The sequence below is a fragment of the Ranitomeya imitator genome, chromosome 8 (genome assembly GCF_032444005.1).
Source record: "Ranitomeya imitator isolate aRanImi1 chromosome 8, aRanImi1.pri, whole genome shotgun sequence".
Lineage (NCBI taxonomy): Eukaryota > Metazoa > Chordata > Amphibia > Anura > Dendrobatidae > Ranitomeya > Ranitomeya imitator.
This window is the reverse complement of record NC_091289.1, coordinates 182,889,393-182,916,425: the sequence shown is the minus strand read 5'-3', so window position 1 is coordinate 182,916,425 and position 27,033 is coordinate 182,889,393. Positions and strand designations below refer to the sequence as shown.

The 27,033-nt window shown below is 45.9% G+C and overlaps 2 protein-coding genes across 2 annotated transcripts in view; both read left to right on the top strand.

Annotated features, from left to right (window-relative positions):
- Positions 1-19,255, top strand: part of LOC138647444 (uncharacterized) — a 29,654-nt gene extending 10,399 nt beyond the window's left edge. The window contains exons 3-7 of the mRNA XM_069736444.1: positions 296-459; positions 2,684-3,392; positions 18,188-18,307; positions 18,601-18,764; positions 19,200-19,255. Coding sequence (XP_069592545.1) covers positions 296-459; positions 2,684-3,392; positions 18,188-18,307; positions 18,601-18,764; positions 19,200-19,255 — 1,213 coding nt within the window. The remainder of the gene's footprint in view (positions 1-295; positions 460-2,683; positions 3,393-18,187; positions 18,308-18,600; positions 18,765-19,199) is intronic.
- LOC138648138 (TRIO and F-actin-binding protein-like) overlaps positions 1-25,251 on the top strand; it is a 47,235-nt gene extending 21,984 nt beyond the window's left edge. The window contains exon 3 of the mRNA XM_069737643.1: positions 23,591-25,251. Coding sequence (XP_069593744.1) covers positions 23,591-25,251 — 1,661 coding nt within the window. The remainder of the gene's footprint in view (positions 1-23,590) is intronic.
- Positions 25,252-27,033: the final 1,782 nt, after the last annotated feature.

Below are 27,033 nucleotides of genomic sequence, written 5' to 3'. Positions count from 1 at the left end.
GAGATCTCACTGTTTGACATCTCACCAGTGACCACATAGCGACGCAGCAACAATCCCTGACAGGTCGTATCGTTGTCGGGATCGCTTAAGCGTCGCTATGTGTGACGGGGCCTTTAGTGCAAAAAGCGCCAGAATTCAGCTGTATTTTAATAATAAATCTTTCCTACAGATTTCAGTACAGAAGAGACTTTCCCATGAAATTATTCTCACCATCAACATCCCCAATTCTGCTGTCAGACACAATATACTGAATATTGCAGAAGTTTTAACCTGATTTTTTGGCTCCTTCCTGCAGGAGAGGTTCTGTAATAACCTCCATGGATACAGTTTCTGAAAGTGCTGCAGATACTCCTACCTCCGAACAGATGGTTGCGGCAGTGAGTAAAGGATTGAAAGACTCGTCAACACCGAATAATGTTCAAGGTTTACAGTTTGATCCTCAGAGCATTCAATCTAGAGGTAAATGTACAGTGAGATTATTCTGGACTATATAATAGTCACACAACCCTCCATAAGTAACAATATTATTCACAAACAGAGCAATATTATTTAAAAGTAAATTATTGATAGCAGGAAAAAAACATTCTCCAGCACTTTTACTATAGTAAAAGAACATAAATTTTATCTATATATATAATTGTCTAAGGGTTTTTCCGTCTGTCTGTCTTTCTGTCTGTCTGTCCTGGAAATCCCCCGTCTCTGATTGGTCGAGGCCGCCAGGCCTTGATCAATCAGCGACGGGCACAGAGACGATGGTGTCATGAAGGACGTAGATCAGCGACGGGCACAGTATCGACGTAGATGTCATAATGGCTGCCATGACGATAGTAAAAGAACATAAATTTTATTGTTTATAACTATTATGTGTTTCGGAGACTACTCCTAGATTCCTCCTCCTGTCTATCACTGACTCTCTGGCGTTTGGCCAGGGAATTTGTTTGGTGAGCGTCTACACTTAGATCAGGACGTGATCTTCATAAGATTTAGGAGATGTATAGGTGCAGGGCTCACGCCCCTCTCCCTCTCACAAAACGCCCGAAATGATGGTGTGTACAGTATAATGGCCCCACATGATGCTGCGTACAGTATAATGGCCCTACATGATGCTACGTACAGTATAATGGCCCCACATGATGCTGCATACAGTATAATGGCCCGAAATGATGTTGGGTACAGTATAATGGCCTCACATGATGCTGGGTACAGTATAATGGCCACATATAGTTACCCCATCCCCATCATTGTTCTCACACCCCCATCCTTGCCTTCTCCTCCACCCCATCATTGTCTTCTCCATCACCACACACACACCTACAGACACACACATGCACCTCTCACCGCGCTCCCTCGCAACAGCCGGCAGCTTCCTCTCCTGCAGCGCTGAATGATGTCATCCAGCCCCGCCGAGCCGCTGACTGCTCATGTTGCTGCAGCTCCGGTGCAACACTGATAAAGACCGCTCCGTGTCTCCTGTGCCAGTCAGTGTCAGAGCGAGGAGCAATATCTGCTCCGATCCGACACAGCTAGCGATCGCGCAAGCAGTTTAAAGTGGTGGTACATTTGGTCTGAGGCGATGCTGGAAAAGTAAGATCCCGAGCGGGACAGAGTCTCAAAATCGAGACTCTCCCGCTGGATCTGGGACATTTGGGAGTTATGCCTCCCCTCTCCTGCTCCCCCTCACCCCTGTAGTCACTTTCCACCCCCTGTAGTAAGGGGGCTTTATTGGGGGCTTTCTATACACCCCCAAGCAAGTACAGACAATGTGAATGTCAGCTGTATACTACAGCCTACTGTACTGCTACTGTACTGTACTGCTGTTCTGCAGCAGACACGATTGGAGCCCCACTGATCAGCTGAAAACAGGTCCGATGGTCGCTGGATGTTAACTCATTAAACGTAGATGCTGAGCCTAGCGCCATTTAATGTGTAGCAGCTGCTGCCAGGTATTGCAGAACAGCTCCTAACCTTTTGATCAGGAGTTGTGCTGCAGAGGCCACTACACATTGGAGATGCACATTTTCTTGTATAACACAGTAATGTAGCAGCTACACAGAGCAAACTTTAGACAAACGACCGCTGTAACATACCTAACAAGATTTAACAATGCCCAGTGCCATAATGGAATTTTTATAAGTAGACCCAGACCTCACTTTAGTTTTAGACCCCTGATATAAGTAATACCTTTATTAGCTAATCAGAAATATATATATATATTTCAACCATTCAGAGCACAGAGGCCCCTCAGGTAAGTATGGAATAAGCACGAGGAATCTATGAAACAAAATGAAATGCAAGAACAATCTGATATTCACCTTGATGCTAATGAAAAATATGTAGATGACACAATTCAGACAAGACTTATTATTATTCGAAGTTATAGGCCTGAGGCTGCGGAATTAGACTGATCATATTACAATCATTCATGATTTACATTATAACTGCATTGTCGGCTGCATACAGCTGAAAATGACTACTACAAGGCCAATTGCCATTTCTACATATTGCGCCAACAACTCCAGCAATCACAATAGTGATCATGTCAGTAACTGGTAACTCTAGGAATAATCTGTATAATTCTCTCTATAATCCAGGATGAGATTCATGGAGATTTTATAGTGAGATCCACAAATAAATAAAAGGAGCAAAACAGTTTGTAAATGTCAATTTTTTTCTAATTCTGCAGATGTAACAATACCCACGATGGAACCGAGCACAGAACAAACTACTACACTATCAACCACCACAGGACCAACAACTACCACACAGCCTCCGACCACCACTCAGCCTCCAACTACCACACAACCTCCCACTACCACACAGCCTCCCACTACCACTCAGCCTCCCACTACCACTCAGCCTCCCACTACCACCCAGCCTCCCACTTCCACTCAGCCTCCCACTACGACCCAGCCTCCCACTACCACTCAGCCTCCAACTACCACACAACCTCCCACTACCACACAGCCTCCCACTACCACTCAGCCTCCCACTACCACCCAGCCTCCCACTACCACCCAGCCTCCCACTACCACACAGCCTCCCACTACCACACAGGCTCCAACTACCACACAGGCTCCAACTACCACGCAGCCTCCAACTACCACACAGCCTCCCACTACCACACAGCCTCCCACTACCACACAACCTCCCAGTACCACTCAGCCTCTGACTACCACACAACCTCCCACTACCACACAGCCTCCCACTACCACTCAGCCTCCCACTACCACACAGCCTCCCACAACCACAACGCCTCCCACTACCACGCAGGCTCCAACTACCACGCAGGCTCCAACTACCACGCAGCCTCCCACTACCACACAGCCTCCAACTACCACACAACCTTCAACTACCACGCAGCCTCCAACTACCACGCAGCCTCCGACTACCACGCAGGCTCCAACTACCACACAGCCTCCAACTACCACACAGCCTCCAACTACCACACAGCCTCCAACTACCACACAGCCTCCAACTACCACACAGCCTCCAACTACCACACTGCCTCCAACTACCACACTGCCTCCTACTACCACACAGCCTCCAACTACCACGCAGCCTCCCACTACCACACAACCTCCCACTACCACACAACCTCCCACTACCACTCAGCCTCCGACTACCACACAACCTCCCACTACCACAGAGCCTCCCACTACCACTCAGCCTCCCACTACCACTCAGCCTCCCACTACCACGCAGGCTCCAACTACCACGCAGCCTCCAACTACCACGCAGCCTCCCACTACCACGCAGCCTCCCACTACCACACAGCCTCCCACTACCACACAGCCTCCCACTACCACACAGCCTCCCACTACCACACAGCCTCCAACTACCACACAACCTTCAACTACCACGCAGCCTCCAACTACCACGCAGCCTCCGACTACCACGCGGCCTCCCACTACCACACAGCCTCCAACTACCACACAGGCTCCAACTACCACACAACCTCCCACTACCACGCAGCCTCCCACTACCACGCAGCCTCCAAATACCACGCAGCCTCCCACTACCACACCACTTCCCACTACCACGCAGCCTCCAACTTCCACGCAGCCTCCCACTACCACACAACCTCCCACTACCACGCAGCCTCCAACTACCACACAGCCTCCCACTACCACACAGCCCCCCACTACCACACAGGCTCTAACTACCACACAGCCTCCCACTACCACACAGCCTCCCACTACCACACAGCCACCAAGTACCACACAGCCTCCCACTACAACACAGGCTCCAACTACCACACAACCTCAAACTACCACGCAGCCTCCAACTACCACACAAACTCCCACAACCACACAGCCTCCCACTACCACACAGCCTCCCACTACCACACAGCCTCCCATTACCACAGAGCCTCCAACTACCACGCAGCCTCCAACTACCACGCAGCCTCCAACTACCACACAGCCTCCCACTACCACGCAGCCTCCCACTACCACGCAACCTCCAACTACCACGCAGCCTCCAACTACCACACAGCCTCCCACTACCACACAGCCTCCCACTACCACACAGCCTCCCACTACCACACAGCCTCCCACTACCACACAGCCTCCAACTACCACACAGCCTCCAACTACCACACAGCCTCCAACTACCACGCAGCCTCCAACTACCACGCAGCCTCCGACTACCACGCGGCCTCCCACTACCACACAGCCTCCAACTACCACACAGGCTCCAACTACCACACAACCTCCCACTACCACACAGCCTCCAACTACCACACAGCCTCCAACTACCACACAGCCTCCAACTACCACACAGCCTCCAACTACCACACAACCTCCCACTACCACACAGCCTCCAAATACCACGCAGCCTCCCACTACCACACCACTTCCCACTACCACGCAGCCTCCAACTACCACACAGCCTCCCACTACCACACAGACCCCCACTACCACAAAGGCTCTAACTACCACACAGCCTCCCACTACCACACAGCCACCAACTACCACACAGCCTCCCACTACAACACAGGCTCCAACTACCACACAACCTCAAACTACCACGCAGCCTCCAACTACCACACAGACTCCCACTACCACACAGGCTCCAACTACCACACAGCCTCCAACTACCACACAGGCTCCTACTACCATACAGCCTCCCATTACCACAGAGCCTCCCACTACCACACAGTCTTCCACTACCACACAGGCTCCAACTACCACAAAGCCTCCCACTACCACACAGCCTCCAACTACCACAGAGCCTCCAACTACCACAGAGCCTCCAACTACCACAGAGCCTCCAACTACCACAGAGCCTCCCACTACCACACAGCTTCCCACTACCACAGAGCCTCCAACTACCACAGAGCCTCTGACTAGCACAGAGCCTCCAATTACCACAGAGCCTCCAACTACCACACAGCTTCCCACTACCACAGAGAATCCAACTACCACACAGTCTCCCACTACCACAGAGCCTCCAACTACCACAGAGCCTCCCACTACCACACAGCCTCCAACTACCACAAAGCCTCCCACTACCACAGAGCCTCCCACTACCACACAGCTTTCCACTACCACAGAGCCTCCAACTACCACAGAGCCTCCAACTACCAGACAATCTCCCACCAGTACTAAGCCTACAACAACTATTCTGCCAAAGACAACTACAACTGCTATAAACGTATGTCCGTTACAATTCAGGATTATAAACAGAACATATACAGACAGTCTCGGGGACAGATCGTCTGCAGACTATAACAGAGAATCCACTGAAATAAGAGACAAAGTAAGTAACAATGAATTCATTTCCATACTCTTTGCTATAATCACATTGTTAGGATGTTGTCCATATATATTTCATAGGGCGTTGTTATACCGTGTACTACCAGGCAGATGTATGGCAGATTATAATCTTACATCTTACCCTGTCCTCTGTTGGGATTTTCATCTAATTTAATGGATTCCTATAAATCACATGCATTAAGCCCTCATAAAGACGTACACGAATCTCGTACATGCTCCATCAGTGATTTTCAAAGATACCGTAAAACACTCAGTTATTAAAGTCTATGGAGCTTTACACACGTCTGTGTTTTTTTGTGCTCTTTGTGTCCTCACAATAATCCCTGGGACATGTCTATTGTTGATTGAGTTATAGATCAAAATTACCCAATCAATCTTTGATCAGTGAAAATTACGGACAGCACTTAGATGTCCTCAGTGTGAGCTGTCCATGTACTGCCCACGATTAACATAGTTATAGATAGGAGAAGCTTTGTAATCTATGTTTTTTCATATGTGACCATAACTGATGAACCTTGATGGTAAAAACTCTGACACACTGAGCAAACACTGATAAAATCAGATGCAAAACACTGATGATGCTGGGACTGTTTATACAGACGTCTGAATCAGGCCTAATAGTGATATTTTTTAAACCAGTCTAAGAAGTGAGGCGAAATAAATTCAATAAAAGGTGCTACGATATTACTAATGTTTTGTATTTTTACCTTCTTGATAGTTATAATAATGAAATCTATGACTGATATGAGCAGATGTAGTAGACTTGCAACAAATTTTGTGCCCTCTCCTCTTCCTGTAGTTACATGTTCATTATCTGCTGCATCAGTCATATATAGGAGTATAGACTAGAGGCTGCAATACAGGATGATGAGAGTATTCCCACTGTCATTACTGGAGCTCTCACCCTTCTCTCCTTTCATCTCTCTACAGGTGCTGGTATTTTTAAAGGAAATTTTCCTTGCCATAAGGATATTTAACATAGTATTCACGTAAGTGTTTATTATATTTATTATATACAGTATAAGTCAAGAATTTGTTACAATTTTGCCGCAAATTTAACAAAATGAACTCACAAAATTTGATAAATTAATGGAAATTCAAAGATGCTTCTTTTTTTGTGCTTTTTTTTTTTTAGAGTAAAATGTTACACAAGCTCCAATGAGTTTTAAAATGTCACACGTTAGTCTCCAGCTATGCAAAATTATTTGATAGATTTTGTAGGTTACTGGGGTACAATTGCGCAAAAAATGTGACATTTTGAAAAGTAAAAAATGATGACTAAGGCTAAAACATCTAGACCAAAACCACCTCCATAATGCTGAAACAAAAAAAAAAATCAAGGACACAACCAAGTAAACAAAAAAAGGTGCAAATTACAGAATGAATACAGTGCAAATAAAGAGTCACTCTTAGAACAATTTTTAATATTATCACAAAGGTGTAAAAGCCACGTGTATCGGCCCATAAGACATTTTTTTTTTTAGATAAGTCAGATTACTGGTGATCAGGGTCGGCGTCAGCACCCGGCGTACTTGGGCAAGTGTCGGGGCCCTGGCAAGACAGGGGGGCCCATTTAGGGCCAGCGTTAGGGGCAGGCAGCTGCCTAGGGCCCCCGCTCCCCCAGGGGCCCTCAGCTAGCGGCACATCACACAGCCGCTATGGGACCTCTGTGAGGCAGGGGGGCCCGCCTGTCGCCAGCTCCAACTCCCCCGCCTGGCGTCTGCCGGTAAAGTTCAAAGCAAATGATGGAGGAGAGAGCGTCACCTGACACTCCCTCTCCTATCATTCCCCACTCTGCCTCTGACACTGCCGCTGCGGGTGCGCGATGAAGTCATCGCGCACTCGCTGTGTGTCAGGCAGTGCAGCGGCAGCCGTCTAGACCGGAGCAGTGAGCAGTGCGGGCACGTTGAGAGGTGAGGTGTGTTTTTTTTTGTAACTATAACAGTGAGTACTGGACTATGGGGCCATTCTTGGGGCGGGAGGGGGGTTGTGCTGTATACTACATGTCTGTGCTATATACTACATGGCTGTGTTATATACTACGTGGGCTGTGCTATATACTGTATGGGCTATTATATGCTACGTGGGCTGGGCTATATACTACATGGCTGTTCTATATACTACGTGGGCCTTGTTATATACTATGTGGCTGTGCTATATACTATATGGGCTGTAATATGCTACGTGGGCTGTGCTATATACTACATGGCTGTTCCATGTACTACGTGGGCCTTGTTATATACTACGTGGCTGTGCTATATACTACATGGCTGTTCTACATACTATGTGGGCTTTGTTATATACTATGTGGCTGTGCTATATACTACATAGCTGTTCTATATACTATGTGGGCCGTGTTATAAACTATGTGGCTGTGGTATATACTATATGGGCTGTTATATGCGACGTGGGCTGTGTATATACTACATGGCTGTTCTATATACTTTGTGGGCCGTGTTATATACTATGTGGGCTGTGTTATATAATATGTGGCTGTGCTATATACTATATGGGCTGTGTATATACTACGTGGCTGTGTTATATGCTACGTGGGCTGTGTTATATACTATGTGGCTATGCAATATACTATATGAGCTGTTATATGCTACGTGGGCTGTGCTATATACTACATGGCTGTTCTATATACTACGCGGGACTTGTTATATACTATGTGGCTGTGCTATATACTATTTGAGCTGTTATACGCTACATGGGCTGTGCTATATACTACGTGGCTGTGTTACATACTACGTGGGCTGTTATATACTACATGGCTGTGTTATATGCGATCATGAATCGTATGTGTTAAAGGGGGGGCCCACGGAGACTCTTTCGCCCGGGGCACTCAAAAACCTGGAAGCGGCCATGCTGGTGATTAATATTAAAATGTAGTGACCCCCATAATGAATAATGTAGGGTCCTTTGTCCCCTCTTCTTAATCAACAGCACAACGTGCAGATTTTATAATGAGCTGTGGGTTAATCATGTGCTGCGGCTTCATATATCTGCAGACTATAAAAGCACTACTCCAGCATTTTTATTATTTCATCACTGGAGTGGCACTTTAAATGTAAGCCCCCTGCCCCTGATATTATACATACCTTTTTTTGGCTTCACCTTTTATCAATGACACTCCCGTTTCGCGGTGCCATCTTGCCCATAGAATATAATGTAGCCCCTCATATAGTATAATGCAGCCACCTCATAGAACATAATGTAGCCCCTTTCATAGAATATAATGTAGTCCCCTCATATATATAGTATAATCCAGCCCCCTAATATAGTATAATGCAGCCCCCAGAATATAATGTAGCCCCCTCAGAGTATAATGCAACCCCTCATAAGGTATAATGCAGCCCCTCCATTGAATATAATGTAGCCCCCCCATAGGGTATAATGCAGCCCCCTCATATAGTGTAATGTAGCCCCCCACAGAATATAATGCAGCCCCCTCATAGAGTGTAATGCAGACCCGCCTCGTAGGGTATAATGCAGCCTCCCTCGTAGGACATAATGCAGCCCCCTCATAGGGTATAATGCAGCCCCATCATTGCGTATTACGCAGCCAGCGTCAGACTTGAGCACCTTGGTCCCACCAGAGAAAATCATTCTTGAGGCCCACTATGTAGCTACATAGAAATAGATACAAGACCACCAATTGTGCGGTAAAAAGCGCTAATATCAGGGTATAATTTAAGGTAGTTGACGTCTTAATTATGTAGCAAGGGTTGGGGTAGTCCCCTCACAGAATATAATGTAGCCCCCTCAAAAAATATAATGCAGTCCCCTTTCATAGAATATAATATAGCACCCCACAAAATCTATTGCTACCCCCTCAGGTATAACGCAGTCCCCACCATAGAATATAATGTTGCCCCTTCATATAGTATAATGCAGCCCACCACAGAATATAATGTAGTCCCCTGAGAGAATGCAGCCCCACCACAGAATATAATGCAACCCCCCAAAGATTATACTGTAGCCCCCTCATATAGTATGATGTAGCCCCCATAATATAATGTAGTACCCTGAGAATAATGCAGTCCCCCCATAGAATATAATGTAGCCCCCTCATAAAGTATAATGCAGCCCCTCTCCACCCCCATCATTGTCCTCATCACCACCTCCATCACCACCTCCATCCCTGTCATTCTCCCCCACCACCTCCATCACTGCCCATTCCATGCATCATTGCCTCCTCCCCCACCATCATTGTCCATTTCATCACCTCCTTCATCACCTCCACCATCACCTCCATCATTGCCTCCCCCCACCACCATTACCCATCACCTCCATCATTGCCTCCCCCACCAGCATCATTGCCCATCACCTCCATCATTGCCTCCCGACCATAATTGCCTATTCACCTCCATCATTGCCCAGCACCTCCATCATTGCCCGTCACCTCCATCATTGTCTCCCCCCACCACCATCATTGCCCATCACCTCCATCATTGTCTCCCCCACCAATATCATTGTCCTTCACCACCACACACCTCACCACAGCAGCAGCTCATCACACCCATAGGGGCATGGGGAAGCGTGAATATTAATTTTGCATTAGCAGCGGGGACAGGATCCTGTCTACAGCTGCTGCTACTGGCACAGGGCGGGCCCCCTTGACTCAGGGGCCCCATAGCCACTGGCTGAGGGCCCCTGGAGCAGTGGGGGCCCTAGGCAGCTGCTGGCCAGTATGCCAGCAGGTGTCAGTGCCTGGGCCCACCGGAGAATCCTCCGGTTCTCCAGTGGGCCAGTCCGAGCCTGAACACAGCCCCCCACAGAATATAATGCAGCTCTCCCTCCACAGAGATATATACATATATATATATATATATATATATATATATATATATATATATATATATATATATATATATATAAAACACAATACTCACACCTCTCCTCCTCATTCTCACGCTGATTCCGGATCTGCTCTGGTATCAGGAACTGCACTGTCGTCTGCCTGAGACACAGAGAGTACGCAATGAAGTGACGTCATCGCGCATTTTTTGTGTCAGAGGCAGAGGGGAATGAAGGGAGAGGGAGCATCATCTGACGCTCTCTCCTCCATTATTGCTTTCAACTGTATTGGCCGTGTGGGCTGCGGGCCCCTGGGTAGTGTTGGCTCTGATAGCTGTCAGTGTTAGCCTGTGGCTGCAGCTAACACTACCCACTATTAAAGTGAAATGAATACTCACCCCTCTCCACGCCCATGTGGGCGTGGGGAAGAGTGAATATTAATTTCTCTTTAGCAGCAGGGACAGGCTTTAGTCTCAAGCAGCTGGCTTCTACCTCCTGTCACCCGCTGCTGCTCCGCTGGCACCGGATGGGCTCCCCTGACTCAACCCCTGGAGCAGCGGGGGTTCTATGCAGCTGCCAGCTCTCTATGACAGCAGGTGTCAGAGCCTGGGCCTACCAGACAATCTTCCGGCTCTCCGGTGGGTCAGTCCGACCCTAAATTTTATCATACAGCAATTCCAAGTAGAAGAAAGGGGGATTTTCCCCATAGACTTGCATTAGACTAGTAAAATCTGAAGGTAAAAAAACACATGTAATCCGCACCTTTATATCAATAAAGTTTTGTCAAAACCAAATACCAGAAAGCATCAAAAAAGCTTTACTTAAAGCATCACACTTCAAAAAGAGACAACAAAAAGCAGCGTAAAAAAAACGTGATAAAAATGCAATGAAAAGCCACAAGTAACCTAATTTAAATAATAGATGCAGAAATGGTTCAGAAATTCTGCAGCGTCAAAAACTCACCAAAAGCCCATCGTGGGGGGGGCGTGGCTATGTAGCAGAGGAGAGAGACCGCACCCTGAGAGAGCTCCAGAAATCCTGATTTTATCCTGCCATTAAGACCCCCTTTTTAGTAAATATACTTATCAGTACTGGAACCCTTGGACCTTGGGATTCTTGCAGTCTCTGCGGAGGGGCGCTGCGAGGATCCGGGACGCCAAGAGCTGAGGAGGCCTAGACGGACGGCGGAATCCACGTGTGGTGGCGGCCATTCTCTAAAGCGTCCCGTCAGAGCGCGGCGCCAACTCTTACCAATAGCGGGACTCCCCCCCTTGGACTCCAGGAGTCTCCCTGAACTTGCGGGTGAGTGTTGTGGGCTCCGGTGCGGCGGGAGCTGAAAGACCTGGGCGAGCGGTGGTGCCTGTGTGAGGTGGCGGCCATTTCCAAAGCGTGCGCTCCAACAGAAGGACAAGCGACGCTGCTCACAATCCTTGCGGTGCTGCTCAGGAGGTGAACATTTATCCTGAGATACTAAATGGACGTGCAGTGTGCTCTGGAAGATTGGGCCCTGCGCTTCCCTATAAGACAGGCTCTTAACCTGCCAGTGCCATCACTTTGGTGGGCTAATCCCCCCTCCTTGCTGCTACCTTGCGCAGGCTGTGGGCCGGCTCTGGTGCACGGAGCCCGGGTGAAGATTTTAAGCTGCGGCACGTATAATTCTAAGCGCCCCATCTGTTCAGAACCATTTTAGGATACAGACTCTGCATTTAACTTTACCATATCTGTGACTTGAAACATGGATCTTTTATGAACTACAATTGCAATTATCTTGCTATGCCTTGTTGCTGGTAGCCATGCATCACTCCAAAGGAATAGGAGCTGCTGACAAGTTAAAAAAGTTCGCCAGGAACGATCCCTCTGATAGTGTACAAAATCTTAGTAATAACTCCTCACAGGCTCAAAGGAAAAAACGCCTTTCTGATAGTATTGAGGAGGGTGAACAGGAAGAATTGACTCTTAAACAGGTATCTGAGTAATTAATGCAGGCTATATCCTTGACCAGATCATCCCTTACTGAAAAAATAGAGGATGTACACACTGAGGTGGGGCGCAGGATATGCAAGCCATGGGAGGGCGCATTGGAGGTGGAATCAAGAGTGTCCCATACAGAGGACACGGTCACCCCCATGGAGGCTAAACTGACAAAAGTGGCTGGCTCTATAAACGCCTGGAAACAAAAGGCAGACGATCTGGAGAACAGACTACGCCGAAATAATATCCGACTTATTGGTCTGCCGGAACGCTCGGAGGGTCAGCAACCTAAGCACTTCTTGGAAGGCTGGCTTATGGCCTCTCTGGGGGATGAATTCTCCTCCACATTCTCTGTGGAGAGGGCCCATAGGGTCCCCACATGACCTCTTCCCCCCGGAACTCCACCTCGACCTTTCCTGGCACGTCTCCTCAACTGCAGGGATAGAGATGCTATTCTACGTTTGGCACGGCAAAAGGGCCCCATCAAATTTAATAATGCCACAATTTCGATTTTTCCAGACTTTTCAATGGAGCTACAAAAACAGCGGGCGCGTTTCATGGAAATCAAGAATCAACTCAGAGACAAAAATATCATCTACTCTATGATTTATCCAGCTCCACTCCGTATTGTCCATGAAGGTTCTTCCATATTCTTTACAGATCCAACGGAAGTAGCTGAATGGTTACGATCCCATAAGGGGTCGAATGCAAAGGAATCCTAATGTACTCATAATCCAGCTCTCTCTATGGGCGCTCAGTTTATCAACAATTCCGGACGCTGAATTCAGTGAGGGTATCCCCTTTTCTATTTGACTATAGGAGCATAGGATTTTACTCCTACACTGTTTGGTTCTTACTTTGTTTTTTTCTTTACACTAGTTTTTTTGGTTATTTATGTAAAAGTCGCCGCCAACAACATCTTTGTTTTTTGTGTGATGTCTGTGGACTTTGCCCGAGCAATAATGCACATTATATTTTGAAGTATAAGTATGGGGTCGGATATCATATGTATGACCTGGAATGTGTGGGGCATTAAATCTCCCCGGAACAAAATTAAGGTATTTTCACAGATTAAACGCCATCATCCTCATGTTGTAGCTTTGGTAGAGACACACTTGACCAGAGTTACGGCCCGGTATTTGCAAAAGCCATGGGTACAATGGTACGTCCACTCATTCCACACTAGTTACTCGAGAGGGATTTCATTGCTAAAACATAGGGATGTTAGGTGGGAAGCCAGGAAGGTTCAGAGGGACCCTGAAGGTCGCTTTGTTTTTGTGCACACACTAATTAACTCCCGTGAGTATGTGATATTGTGTATTTATAATCCTCCACCGGCTAATGCATCGGTTCTCCGGATGGCAATGAGTTTCACCCTGGACTATCCAGATGCAAACGTTATCTGTATGGGAGATTTTAATTTAGTAATGGATAACCATCTGGATAGACTGAGATTGGATGATGAGATATCTGGGGAACCCCCATCTCAGACTCCGTCACAATTGGCATTATTCATGGGAGGTACCGGATGGTTGGACCTATGGAAAATATGTCACCCTGCGATTAAGGGATATACTTGCCACTCATCCACCAGGTGTTCTCTGTCCCGTATAGATTATATATTGGGATCCAGCAGATTAGCAATGTGGGTGGATAGTGTTGAACATGGTAATAGGGGGATCTCAGATCATAGCCCAGTTATACTTAAACTTAGATATGGGCAGTCAAATAATGGTATGGCATGGAAGCTAAATCTTTTCTGGTTGAAACTAATAGATTCCAATGATAGAATGGTTGACCAGTTGAACTGTTTCATTTCTACCCACCCGGAGCCTCAGAACACTAATCTGTTTTGGGACACTCTCAAGGCATACTTAAGGGGATGTTTGTCCTCCACAATCTCTTATATCAAAAAAGTGACCTCAAGGGAGTATTGTGAGGTAGAGCAACGGCTGAAAGACTCGGAGGCTGCATATATATCTAACCAGACTAATGGCAATAGAATTGAGTGGCTAGCTTCTCAGAGGTTATATACTCAGCATGCAGATACTAAATCTAAACGCAAATTATTCTTTACTCGTCAATCCTATTTTGAACTGGGAAACCAAGCAAGTAAATTTTTGGCTTACTTGGTGTTTTCATGATTACTATAAGTCGCTATATAAATCCAGGAACGGCCTTGATATTTTTGAATGTTCAGATTATTTATCAGATGTAACATTTCCCACATTGAGTTCAGCCCAGCGGGCCTTTATGGATGCTGAGTTTACCTTGGAGGAGATAGAATATGCTATTGCCGACATGGCCTCTGGGAAGGCCCAGGGACAGGATGGGTTATATAGAAATATCGAGATATACTAGAACCATTCCTATTAAGGGTATATCGGGTGATTTAGGAGGGAGGCTCTATGCCTGAAACATTTTATGAGGCACATATTATTATGCTCAGGAAGGAGGGGAAGGACCCTTTGGAATGTGGATATTACCACCCTATATCGTTGGTAAATGTAGACTATAAAATTTTCACTAAAATCTTGGCCACCAGACTGAACTTGATTATATTAGATCTCATACACCCAGACCAAACTGGTTTTATGCCTGGCAATAGTACTTAGATCAACATTAGGCGAGTTCAGTTGGTGATTCAATATAGTTCTTTAGTACCAGATAACAACTGGGCACTAGCATAGTTAGACGCGGCCAAAGCTTTTGACTCCCTTGAGTGGCCCTTTCTGTCTGCATGTTTGCAAAAATATGGTTTTGGAGACAAAATTCTTAAAATGGGTTGACACACTGTATATGAAACCTAAGGCCCGCATAATTGTAAATAATTCCATTTTTGAGCCCTTTTCACTGCACAGGGGAACCCGTCAGGGATGTCCCCTCTCCCCGGCCCTTTTTGCTCTAGCGATAGACTACGAATAGAATACGCATAAGGTCTTCCCCTGATATTAGGGGTATAGATATAGCAGGTCGCGTAGATACTATTGGTTTGTACGCTGATGACATGGTGATATTTATGGATAAGGCGGAGGAAACATTACCACAAGTCATAGTCACTATAGATAAATTTAGTAAATTCTTGGGCCTATATATCAATTGGGATAAATCAGTTTTATTGCCTCTCTCATACCCCAATGTCCCATCTTGAAACCCTCTCCTCGCTACCTATTGTCTCCGATTTCAAATATATAGACATTCACATGTCTCAACATAGTAAATTTGATTTACAACTCAATATCTGTCCACTGTTAGATCTGGTTAAATCTAAATTTGCAATATGGAACAAACTCGCACTATCTGTAGCCGGCCGTATTATACCGTCACACTATCAGTATTTGGTCAGTATTTTACATCAGTATTTGTAAGCCAAAACCAGGAGTGGAATAATTAGAGGAAAAGTATAACAGAAACATATGCACCACTTCTGCATTTATCACCCACTCCTGGTTTTGGCTTACAAATACTGATGTAAAATACTGACCAAATACTGCTAATGTAACGACAGCCTTAATCTAATTAAAATGATACTGCTTCCTAAACCCAACTACTGTCTTCAACACAATGCTGTGCCAATACCTAAATCCTTTTTTGCGAATCTTAACTCCCAAATCACATCCGTTATATGGGGGAAAGCTAGGCCCAAACTTAAGCTATCTGCTCTACAGAGACCAAAGCAGGTGGGTGGGGCGGCACTATCAGATTTTTACCTATATTATCTGGCTGGACAGACTAAGGCAATAAATAAATGGATGCCTAATAATTCTCTTCCTAATTCTGAGAGCCACCTACTTCACTCTGTCCGAATTGATTGTCCGCTCAGTTTCCTGGAACTGGAAAAAATTAGTGCCCCTCGTTTGCTGCCTCTACTTCGACTGGCACGATTAATTTGGAGGCAAATTAAAAAGGTTATCAGATTCGTAAATATCGTAGCTGCAATGCCCCTGTGGAAAAATAATTATTTCCCAGCTCTGTTGAATCACCCATCCACCGACTTTTGGATCTCACAGGGGGTCTTTTCGATAGGCGATCTACACGACCAGAGGACCTTCATGTCCTTTGAACAATTACAAGTTAAATACGATATCCCGAGATCTCAATTCTTTCGTAACTTACAATTAAGATCCGCCCTTCAATCACATATGAGAAGTAAAGATGCAGGTTGAGCTATTTCGTCTTTACCTTTGATAGGGATTCTTAATTCGCAAGGTACTCAGGGCCTTATCTTCTCTTTATATACCTATCTACTGTCAGTGGGAGTCGAATCTACTATAAGATCTATTAAAGGAAAATGGGAGGGACTTCTCTCTGATGCGCAAGGAGAAGAATGGGAAGATATTTTGGAATCTCCAACTAGGGTATCCCCATCAATCAATAATAGGAAGACCCAGCTATATAAAATATATCAATCTTATCTGACACCGACATGACTTTTCAAAATGGGTCGATTCCAATCATCGGAATGTCTGAGATGTCACTCATTAGATGCAGATTTTATTCATATGATATGGAAGTGCCCAATCATTCTTCATTATTGGAGATAGGTGACGTCCCTATTAACATCCCTGCTGTCAATTTTTGTCCCCCTTGAACCACTGACGTGCTTGTTTGGAGTATGGGATGATGAGATTTGGGATCATTACACTGGGAATTTTCTATGTGAGACTCTCTTTCTGGCACGCAAGGTATTGGCATTATGGTGAATGGGTGGCTCATGCCCAACTCTCAGGGCTTGGATCGAATTGGTAAATTCGGTCATTCCATATGAACGCACATTGTACCAAAATAGAGGGTGTCCGGGCAAGTTTGAAAAAATCTGGGGCAGATGGAACTCTTCCCACCTCACTTTATAGAACCATACTGATTGGATATCGGTGCAGGGTGTTGGGTTTCTTGTCTTGGGACATCGCATGAAGGAAGGTATACTGCAAAATTTTCTTTTAAGCGGCGAACTAATAGTTGTTGTAATCGTTGTTGTTATAATTTAAGATTTATGGTTCCATGTTTCTATCTATATAATTTAATCATATTGATAATTCGATATACACAATTTGCTATCCTTTTAACGTTTAAATAATATTTTGGTTAAGAATAAAGTACGCATTTTATTAGAAATTTAATAATGCATATCATTATCTGTACTTTATGTTGTACTTGACCATGACGAAGGCAAATGTGTATGTTGTATGGTTTATCCTACGGTTAACAAACAAATTTAAAAAAAAAAAAGCTCATCGTGGGAATGTAGTCTAAGACCACAATCACACATTCAGTATTTGGTCAGTATATTACATCAGTATTTGTAAGCCAAAATCAGGAGTGGATGAAAAATGCAGACATGGTGACGAGTTTCTATTATACTTTTCCTCTGATTGTTCCACTCCTGGTTTTGGCGCAGTCAGACGGCCGTATAACACGGAGATGATCGCAGTGCAATGCCCGGCCAGGAAGGCGCTCTCCTGATTCTAGTGTGAGACCGGCATAGAAATACAAGCTGTCACGTTTGGGTCAGGATAGCGGCTGGATTATAATGTGCGGTGGCTGAGCGTGTGCAGCGGCTTCATATAACTGCAGACCATTAAATAAACCACTGGACACTTTTCCTTGGCTTTTCCTGTAACTTCCTCTGTATCATACAGTCATACCATAAAGAGGACAGTAAGACTGAATATACACTTGTATATCAGTGAGCAGGTGTCAGAATTACCATCAATAGCCACCAAAAAAGGACAAATATGGCTGCAACTTCTTGTCCTCAGGTAAAACAGACTGCAGCTCTGCAATAGGAATAGTTACAGGAAAATGTCTAGTTCATGGAAGGTTGATGGGTGTGAGAACGACTGGTGGAGGAGGGATACAAAGAAACTATTTTAGTCCTAAATAAGTGACATAAATGAGCAGGTGCAAATCTGCAATGTAGAATATGTAGGTTTTGGTGTAGGAGAGACTTTCTCATGGAATAATCGTCACCTACATCCCCCATTCTGCTGTCATGTACAATACACTGGATGCTCCACATTTCTAACCTGACTCTTCCGGATCCTTTCTGCAGGAGTGGTTCCTTAGTTCCCTCCATGGATGTAGAATTTGAAAATGCCACAGTAACCCCGACCCACAGAGAAATGGTGGATAAAGTCGCTGCAGAACTGGCACAGACGACCCCACCGAACACCATTGATGATTTACTGATTGATCCTCAGAGCATTCGGTCTAGAGGTAAGTCTACACTGGGATTATTCAGAACCATGTCACAGTCACAGCTGAACTCCAAAAGCAAAAACAGACCCCACACCAGACCCTCAATAAATATAGACCTAGTTCTGTGAGTGGGAGCTGAGTGTCAGTGCTTTGTGCTCCGATCCTCTCGCAAGAGAGAATACTATCACAGCTACGGAGTAGATGGAGAAATCAATTTCTCCATCTCCTATGCTGCCATGCCATTTCCTCCGTCTCTACCGCAGCCATGCTCTGATCCTGTCATGCCAGAGGATTGGAGCACACAGCACTGACACTCGGCTCACGCTCGCAGCAGAGTTGGAGCTGAGTGTTATTAGTATATTGTATCCGATGCTCTCACATCGGATGTGATACGATCGTGTGTCTCCCGCCTCAATCTTCAATCATAACGCTAGGTTTTTTAATTCCTTGTAGCTTTTGGAGAGTTACTGCTGCAAAAACTCAGCCAAAAAGCTACGTTCCCACGATGAGCGTATGGTGCGTTTTCAAGCTGATGTTTTTGCTAAGTAAAAAATGCTGCATTTTACAGTTCTAGCAAAGTGGATATGATTTATAGAAATCTCTTGCCCACTGTTGTTCTTTTTAATGCTGCGTAAACTTCCCTGTGGTGTATTTTTCAAATCTGCAGAATATCAATTTCCCATGCGGGTACGCTGAGCTTTCTGTGCGGATTTTTCCCATAGACTTACATTAGATGCAGAAAATCTGCAGCAGAAAAATGCTCATGCGTTTTTAGTGAGTTTCTGCGACGGAAACTCATCAACAACTCATGTTATCTGCATCTAAGTATAGCAATAAAGTTTTCCCAAAGCAAAAAAACAAGTAGCATCAAAAACAAAGCAGCTTCATTTAACCCATTCACCCTGAAGCCTATTTTCACCTTCCTGACCAGGCCAATTTTTACAATTCTGACCACTGTCACTTTATGAGGTCATAAATCTTCAATGGATCCCGGTGATTCTGAGATTGACATATTGTACTTCATGTTAGTTGTAAAATTTCTTTGATATGACTTACGTTTATTTGTGAAAAAAACAAAACGGAAATTTGACAAAAGTTTTGAAAATTTCACAATTTTCATTTTTATGCCCTTAAATCAAAGAGTCATATCTCACAAAATAGTTATTAAATAACATTCCCCACATGTCTACATTACATCAGCACAATGTTTTTGTTAGGAAGTTATAAGGGCTAAAAGTTGACCAGCGACTTCTCATTTTTACAACAAAATTTGCAAAACTATTTTTTTTAGGGCCCACTTAACATTTTAAGTGACTCTGAGGGGCCTATATGCGGGATAAGATGTTTTCAGTGGTACTATTTTTATTTACATCCGTCTTTTTTATCGCATTTTATTGCACTTTTTGTTCGGCGGTATGATGATAAAGCATTGTTTTTTGTCTCGTTTTTATTTATTTTTTTACAATTTTCACTGAAGGGGTTACCTTGTGGGACAGGTTTATAGAGCGAGTCGTTACGAACGCTGCGATACCACTTGAGAGGAAAAAAACGGTCCGATTTACGGACCGATAAAACGGAGATAAAACATGCGATTTCCATGCGTTTTTTTATCGCAGCATCCGTATTACATCCGTATTGCTGTCCGATTTTTACGCACCGGTGTCCTTTGAAAAGCCGGCAAATCAGTGCTGTGTACAGTAAAATCACACTGACAGATTAGAATAGAAAAGATAGAATAGATATATACACATAGAATAGGTATATATATACATATATATGTCAGTGAGACACCTATATATATATATATATATTTATATTTAATACAGCGCTAGATAGCAGAAAATCCGGTAAATCAATTGCCGGCTTTTGCTATCTCCTTCACAAACCCAACAGGATATGAGACATGCACAATGGAAGTAATGCCATAGCAGAAGATTAAAATGTCATTTTATTACACATATACGTACAGTACACAGATAAAAGTGGAAACAATACAAAATAGCTGCCAAACACAGTGTATTGCACTCCAAAATACTATAAAATACCCATACAGGAATTATATGCAATCAAAGCTTATTCAGCCCTCTCAAAAAATCAAAATACAGAATATTAATACATCACCGTGTATAGCTCCAGGGCTGGGTAGAACAATAATAAATACTGCACGTTAGTAAAAATAGTGCATCCAGACCAAAAAAGCAAAGCACAAGGCTGCCCCACAACCATACAGGGCAAGGATACTGCACATTAATCTAATTAAGTAAAAAATATGTAGTCATATAAAAAATCCATAATTCTTAAATTAATAGCAAAATGCCCTACAATTTAGTAATTGAGCTCAGTAATATAAGAGTGCACAGTTCATAAATAGAAAATAAAGTGCCAAGTGACAATTTTGTCCGATTTCAGCTGAGAAAAAAATCGCAGATGAGATGTCACCCATTGAATAACATTGGTCCGAGTGCAATCCGATTTTTTATCGGATTGCACTCGTCCGTTTTTCTCACAAGTGGAAAAGAGCCCTAAATCCCATTTTAGGAAGATTCAGATGCAACCCCCAAATGCAGTGCAGAAAACTCAGTGTGAACAGGGCCTGAGGCTGCTGCACATCACTGATCTTATGACAGCAATTCCTGGTCTAATCTTTAAAGCAAAACAAACTGAATCCAAATCAACTCAATGTTCACATGAATAAAGAAAATTACAATGTGATTATTAATGTGGTTGGTGATGTGGATCACTCCAAGATCTATAAGGCCGGGTTCACATTACGTTTGGGCCACACATTAAAGCCCTGAAATATGAGGTTTGGGCAGAATCCCCGACAAAGCCATTCACAATAATATGACAGATGGAATTTCTCTGGCATCTGACATCAGTGTCCAGCAAAGACAGAGAACAACGTGACTCCATCTTATTAGTCAATGGCTTCATCATGATTCTGCCCAAATTCCGAATTTCAAGCTTTAGGTCAGAAGCCACAACAAAGCCAGGAACGTGTTGTCCAAACAATGTGAAAATAACCTAAGACAATACAAAGTCTTCTCATAGCTCCAGCAATCCGATAAATAGTGTCCATGTCAGTAACTGGTGAGTAACTCTAGGAATCATCTGTATAATTCTCTCTATAATCCAGGATGAGATTCATGGAGATTTTATAGTGAGATCCACAAATAACAAAAAGAGGAAAACAGTTTGTAAATGTCAATATTTCTATTTTTGCAGAAGCAACAATACCCACGATGGAACCGAGCACAGAACAAACTACCACAGGACCAGTAACCTCTACGACTCAGCCTCCCACTACCACACAGCCTCCTACTACCACAGAGCCTCCCACTACCACACAGCCTCCAACTACCACAGAGGCTCCAACTACCACAGAGCCTCCCACTACCACAGAGCCTCCCACTACCACAGAGCCTCCAACTACCACAGAGCCTCCAACTACCACAGAGCCTCCAACTACCACAGAGCCTCCTACTACCACAGAGCCTCCCACTACCACACAGCCTCCAACTACCACAGAGGCTCCAACTACCACAGAGCCTCCCACTACCACACAGCCTCCAACTACCACAGAGGCTCCAACTACCACAGAGCCTCCCACTACCACACAGCCTCCAACTACCACAGAGGCTCCAACTACCACAGAGCCTCCCACTACCACAGAGCCTCCCACTACCACAGAGCCTCCAACTACCACAGAGCCTCCAACTACCACAGAGCCTCCAACTACCACAGAGCCTCCTACTACCACAGAGCCTCCCACTACCACACAGCCTCCAACTACCACAGAGCCTCCAACTACCACAGAGCCTCCAACTACCACAGAGCCTCCAACTACCACAGAGCCTCCAACTACCACAGAGCCTCCTACTACCACAGAGCCTCCAACTACCACAGAGCCTCCAACTACCACACGGCCTCCCACTACCACACAGCCTCCCACTACCACTGAGCCTCTAACTATCACTGAGCCTCCTACTACCACTGAGCCTCTAACTACCACTGAGCCTCCTACTACCACTGAGCCTCCAACTACCACTGAGCCTTCTACTACCACTGAGCCTCCTACTACCACACAGCCTCCTACTACCACTGAGCCTCCAACTACCACTGAGCCTCCAACTACCACTGAGCCTCCTACTACCACTGAGCCTCTAACTACCACTGAGCCTCCTACTACCACTGAGCCTCCTACTACCACACAGCCTCCTACTACCACTGAGCCTCCAACTACCACTGAGCCTCCAACTACCACTGAGCCTCCTACTACCACTGAGCCTCTAACTACCACTGAGCCTCCTACTACCACTGAGCCTCCTACTACCACAGAGCCTCCTACTACCACAGAGCCTCCTACTACCACAGAGCCTCCTACTACCACACGGCCTCCCACTACCACAGAGCCTCCCACTACCACAGAGCCTCCAACTACCACAGAGCCTCCAACTACCACAGAGCCTCCAACTACCACACGGCCTCCCACTACCACACGGCCTCCCACTACCACACAGCCTCCCACTACCACTGAGCCTCCTACTACCACTGAGCCTCTAACTACCACTGAGCCTCCTACTACCACTGAGCCTCTAACTACCACTAAGCCTCCTACTACCACTGAGCCTCCAACTACCACACAGCCTCCTACTACCACTGAGCCTCCAACTACCACACAGCCTCCTACTACCACTGAGCCTCCAACTACCACTAAGCCTCCAACTACCACACAGCCTCCAACTACCACACAGCCTCCAACTACCACAAAGCTTCCCACTACCACAAACCCTCTGACTACCACAGAGCCTCCAACTACCACTGAACCTCCAACTACCACAAAGCCTCCCATTACCACAGAGCTTCCCACTACCACAGAGCCTCCGACTACCACAGAGCCTCCGACTACCACAGAGCCTCCGACTACCACAGAGCCTCCGACTACCACAGAGCCTCCAACTACCACAGAGCCTCTCACTACCATACAGCCTTCAACTACCACACAGCCTCCCACCAGAACAGTGCCTCCAACTACCACACCAAGTGCAACAACAACCCCAGGTCCTGCAACAACAACCCGAGGACCCGCATCAACCACCCCACGACTCGCATCAACAACCCCAGGATCTGCAACAACAACCCCAGGGCCCGCATCATCAACCCCAGGGCCTGCATCAACAACCCCAGTGCCTGCATCAACAACCCCAGGGCCCTCAACAACCTCAGGGCCCGCAACAACTCCAGGGCCCACATCAACAACCCCAGGGCCCGCATCAACAACCCCAGGGTCCGCATCAACAACCCCAGTGCCCGCATCAACAACCTCAGGGCCCTCAACAACTCCAGGGCCCACATCAACAACCACAGTACCCGCATCAACAACCCCAGGGCCTGCAACAACAACCCCAGGACCCACATCAACAACCCCAGGGCCCGCATCAACAACCCCAGGGCCCGCATCAACAACCCCAGGGCCCTCAACAACCCCAGGGCCCAGATCAACAACCCCAGGGCCCGCATCAACAACCCCAGGGCCCGCATCAACAACCCCAGGGTCAGTATCAACAACCCCAGGACCCGCATCAACAACCCCAGGGCCTGCATCAACAACCCCAGGACCCAAATCAACAACCCCAGAGCTCACATCAACAACCCCAGGGCCCGCATCAACAACCCCAGGGCCCGCATCAACAACCCCAGGACCCACATCAACAACCCCAGGATCCAAATCAACAACCCCAGGGCCTGCATCAACAACCCCAGAGCTCGCATCAACAACCCCAGGGCCCGCATCAACAACCCCAGGGCCCGCATCAACAACCCCAGGGCCCGCATCAACAACCCCAGGGCCCGCATCAACAACCCCAGGGCCCGCATCAACAACCCCAGGACCCGCATCAACAACCCCAGGGCCGGCATCAACAACCCCAGGACCCACATCAACAACCCCAGGATCCAAATCAACAACCCCAGGGCCCGCATCAACAACCCCAGTGTTCGCATCAACAACCCCAGGGCCCGCATCAACAACCCCAGGGCCCGCAACAACAACCCCAGGACCCACATCAACAACCCCAGGATCCAAATCAACAACCCCAGGGCCCGCATCAACAACCCCAGTGCTCGCATCAACAACCCCAGGGCCAGCAACAACAACCCCAGGATCCAAATCAACAACCCCAGGGCCCGCATCAACAACCCCAGAGCTCGCATCAACAACCCCAGGGCCCGCATCAACAACCCAAGGGCCCGCATCAACAACCCCAGGACCCGCATCAACAACCCCAGGGCCTGCATCAACAACCCCAGGACCCACATCAACAACCCCAGGATCCAAATCAACAACCCCAGGGCCCACATCAACAACCCCAAGACCCAAATCAACAACCCCAGGAGAGGCATCAACTACTCCAGGGCCCGCATCAACAACCCCGGTGCCTGCAACAACAACAACCTCAGGCCTTGCAACACAAACTACAACAATGCAAAGTTTAGCTCAAGGTAAAGAGACCAGTAACACAGATACATAGCACTGCTAATTTTGAATTGATCTTTGGTATTTTGGCTTAACAAAATTTTATTAAATTCCCAAATGCTAACAGCTAGGTTATGTTAGCCGTCAACAAAAAAAAAGAGATTCTAGCTTAGGTAAAAGATACAATTAAACATGGAAATGGTAAAGTAATTAACTATAGGCAGTATGAATAATGAAAGGAAGCACGAATGCTAAATATTTGTAAACCTGCCAATGGTTAAATTACATATAGCATAAGTACTAGTAGCAGGCAAACATTTAAAGATAACTGCTAAAGGTAGGAACATCACCTGAGTAAAAGGACAATGGAATCCAAGAATAGACTTAGTACAGTCGCACCTTCCCAACCCCTACACCGTTTCGCATTAAAGCTTCAGGGAGTGTATATTATGTACGGTATATAATTTTGCTCCATTTTGTTTTTCTACAGGAATTACTGCCTCTATCCCTGCCTTTGGAATTGCCCTCATTGTTCTGGTCATTGTCGTTATCGTTATTGTACCTGTATGCTTTATTGTGGTATGTAGACAAATATTACTGGGACTCCTATCAATATAATGACAATTATCCCCTGCTTACCGTAGTTTGGAGAACATTTTATACCGTACTCATTCCCTTGTCCATATTTCCTAAACTGGAGAGCCTCTCAAAGACCTCTCCATTTTAGGAAAGCTCAGATCTGCTGAATTTAAAAAAAAATTGTTATTATGGCAAGATTGTTCCTTAAAATGTATTTCATGTCTAGGGAAAGTATTTCTAGTATTTCATACGCCTGATAAAACTGATACAATGTATCCAGTCTAAACAATTCTCTAAGCTACTGTAAGTGAAGCAGCAGTATAAATCCTTTCCCTGTCCTAGACCAGGCGGTTAGCTTTTACCTAGACTGATACATTGTAGAAGCTCGACACTCAAAGGGCTTGTTTCCATTTGCGAGAAACACGTCCGTGTCTCGCATGTGGAAACTAAGCTCTGGTGCCGGCACTCCAGAGCGGAGCGTGCGGCTGCATGTGTTGCTACACGGCCGCACGCCCCGCTCCGGAGTGCCGGCACCAGAGCTTCGTTTCCACATGCGAGACATGGACGTGTTTCTCGCAAATGGAAACAAGCCCAAAAAGTCAGGAAAAATATTCACATAGCACCACGCGATTTTTTCGCAACACATAGCATGAATACTATATGGAACTTGCGCTTTTCTCTGCAACCTGAGTTTGATAAAGGCCTTTGTTGTAGGGTCGAAACATTACTACTATTTTGGGGATTGCCTTATAAATAAAATCATATTTTCCTGATTTTTTGAGTGCCGAGTATTTATATAATAATTATTGGTTCAGAGTTGACGCCTTACTTGAGCACCAAATCCTGAGTGCCGTACATTCATCCACATTGTAGAAGCCCATCAGCTGTGTGAGCAGGACTAGATCAGGAAAGAAGCTACTGAATGTTGACAATGAGCAATGGTCCTAAAGACATAGAAGTTATGATTAATGATGAGCGAGTGTACTCGTTGCTCGGGTGACCTCCGAGTATTTGTTAGTGCTCGGAGATTTAGTTTTTATGGCAGCTGAATGATTTACAGCTACTAGCCAGCTTGATTACATGTGCGGATTCCCAAGCAACCAGGCAGCCCCCACATGTACTCAGCCTGGCTAGTAGCTGTAAATCATTCAGCTGCCAGGATGAAAACTAAATCTCCGAGCAGTCACAAATACTCGGAGATCACCCGTGCGTGCAAGGAGTACACTCGCTCAT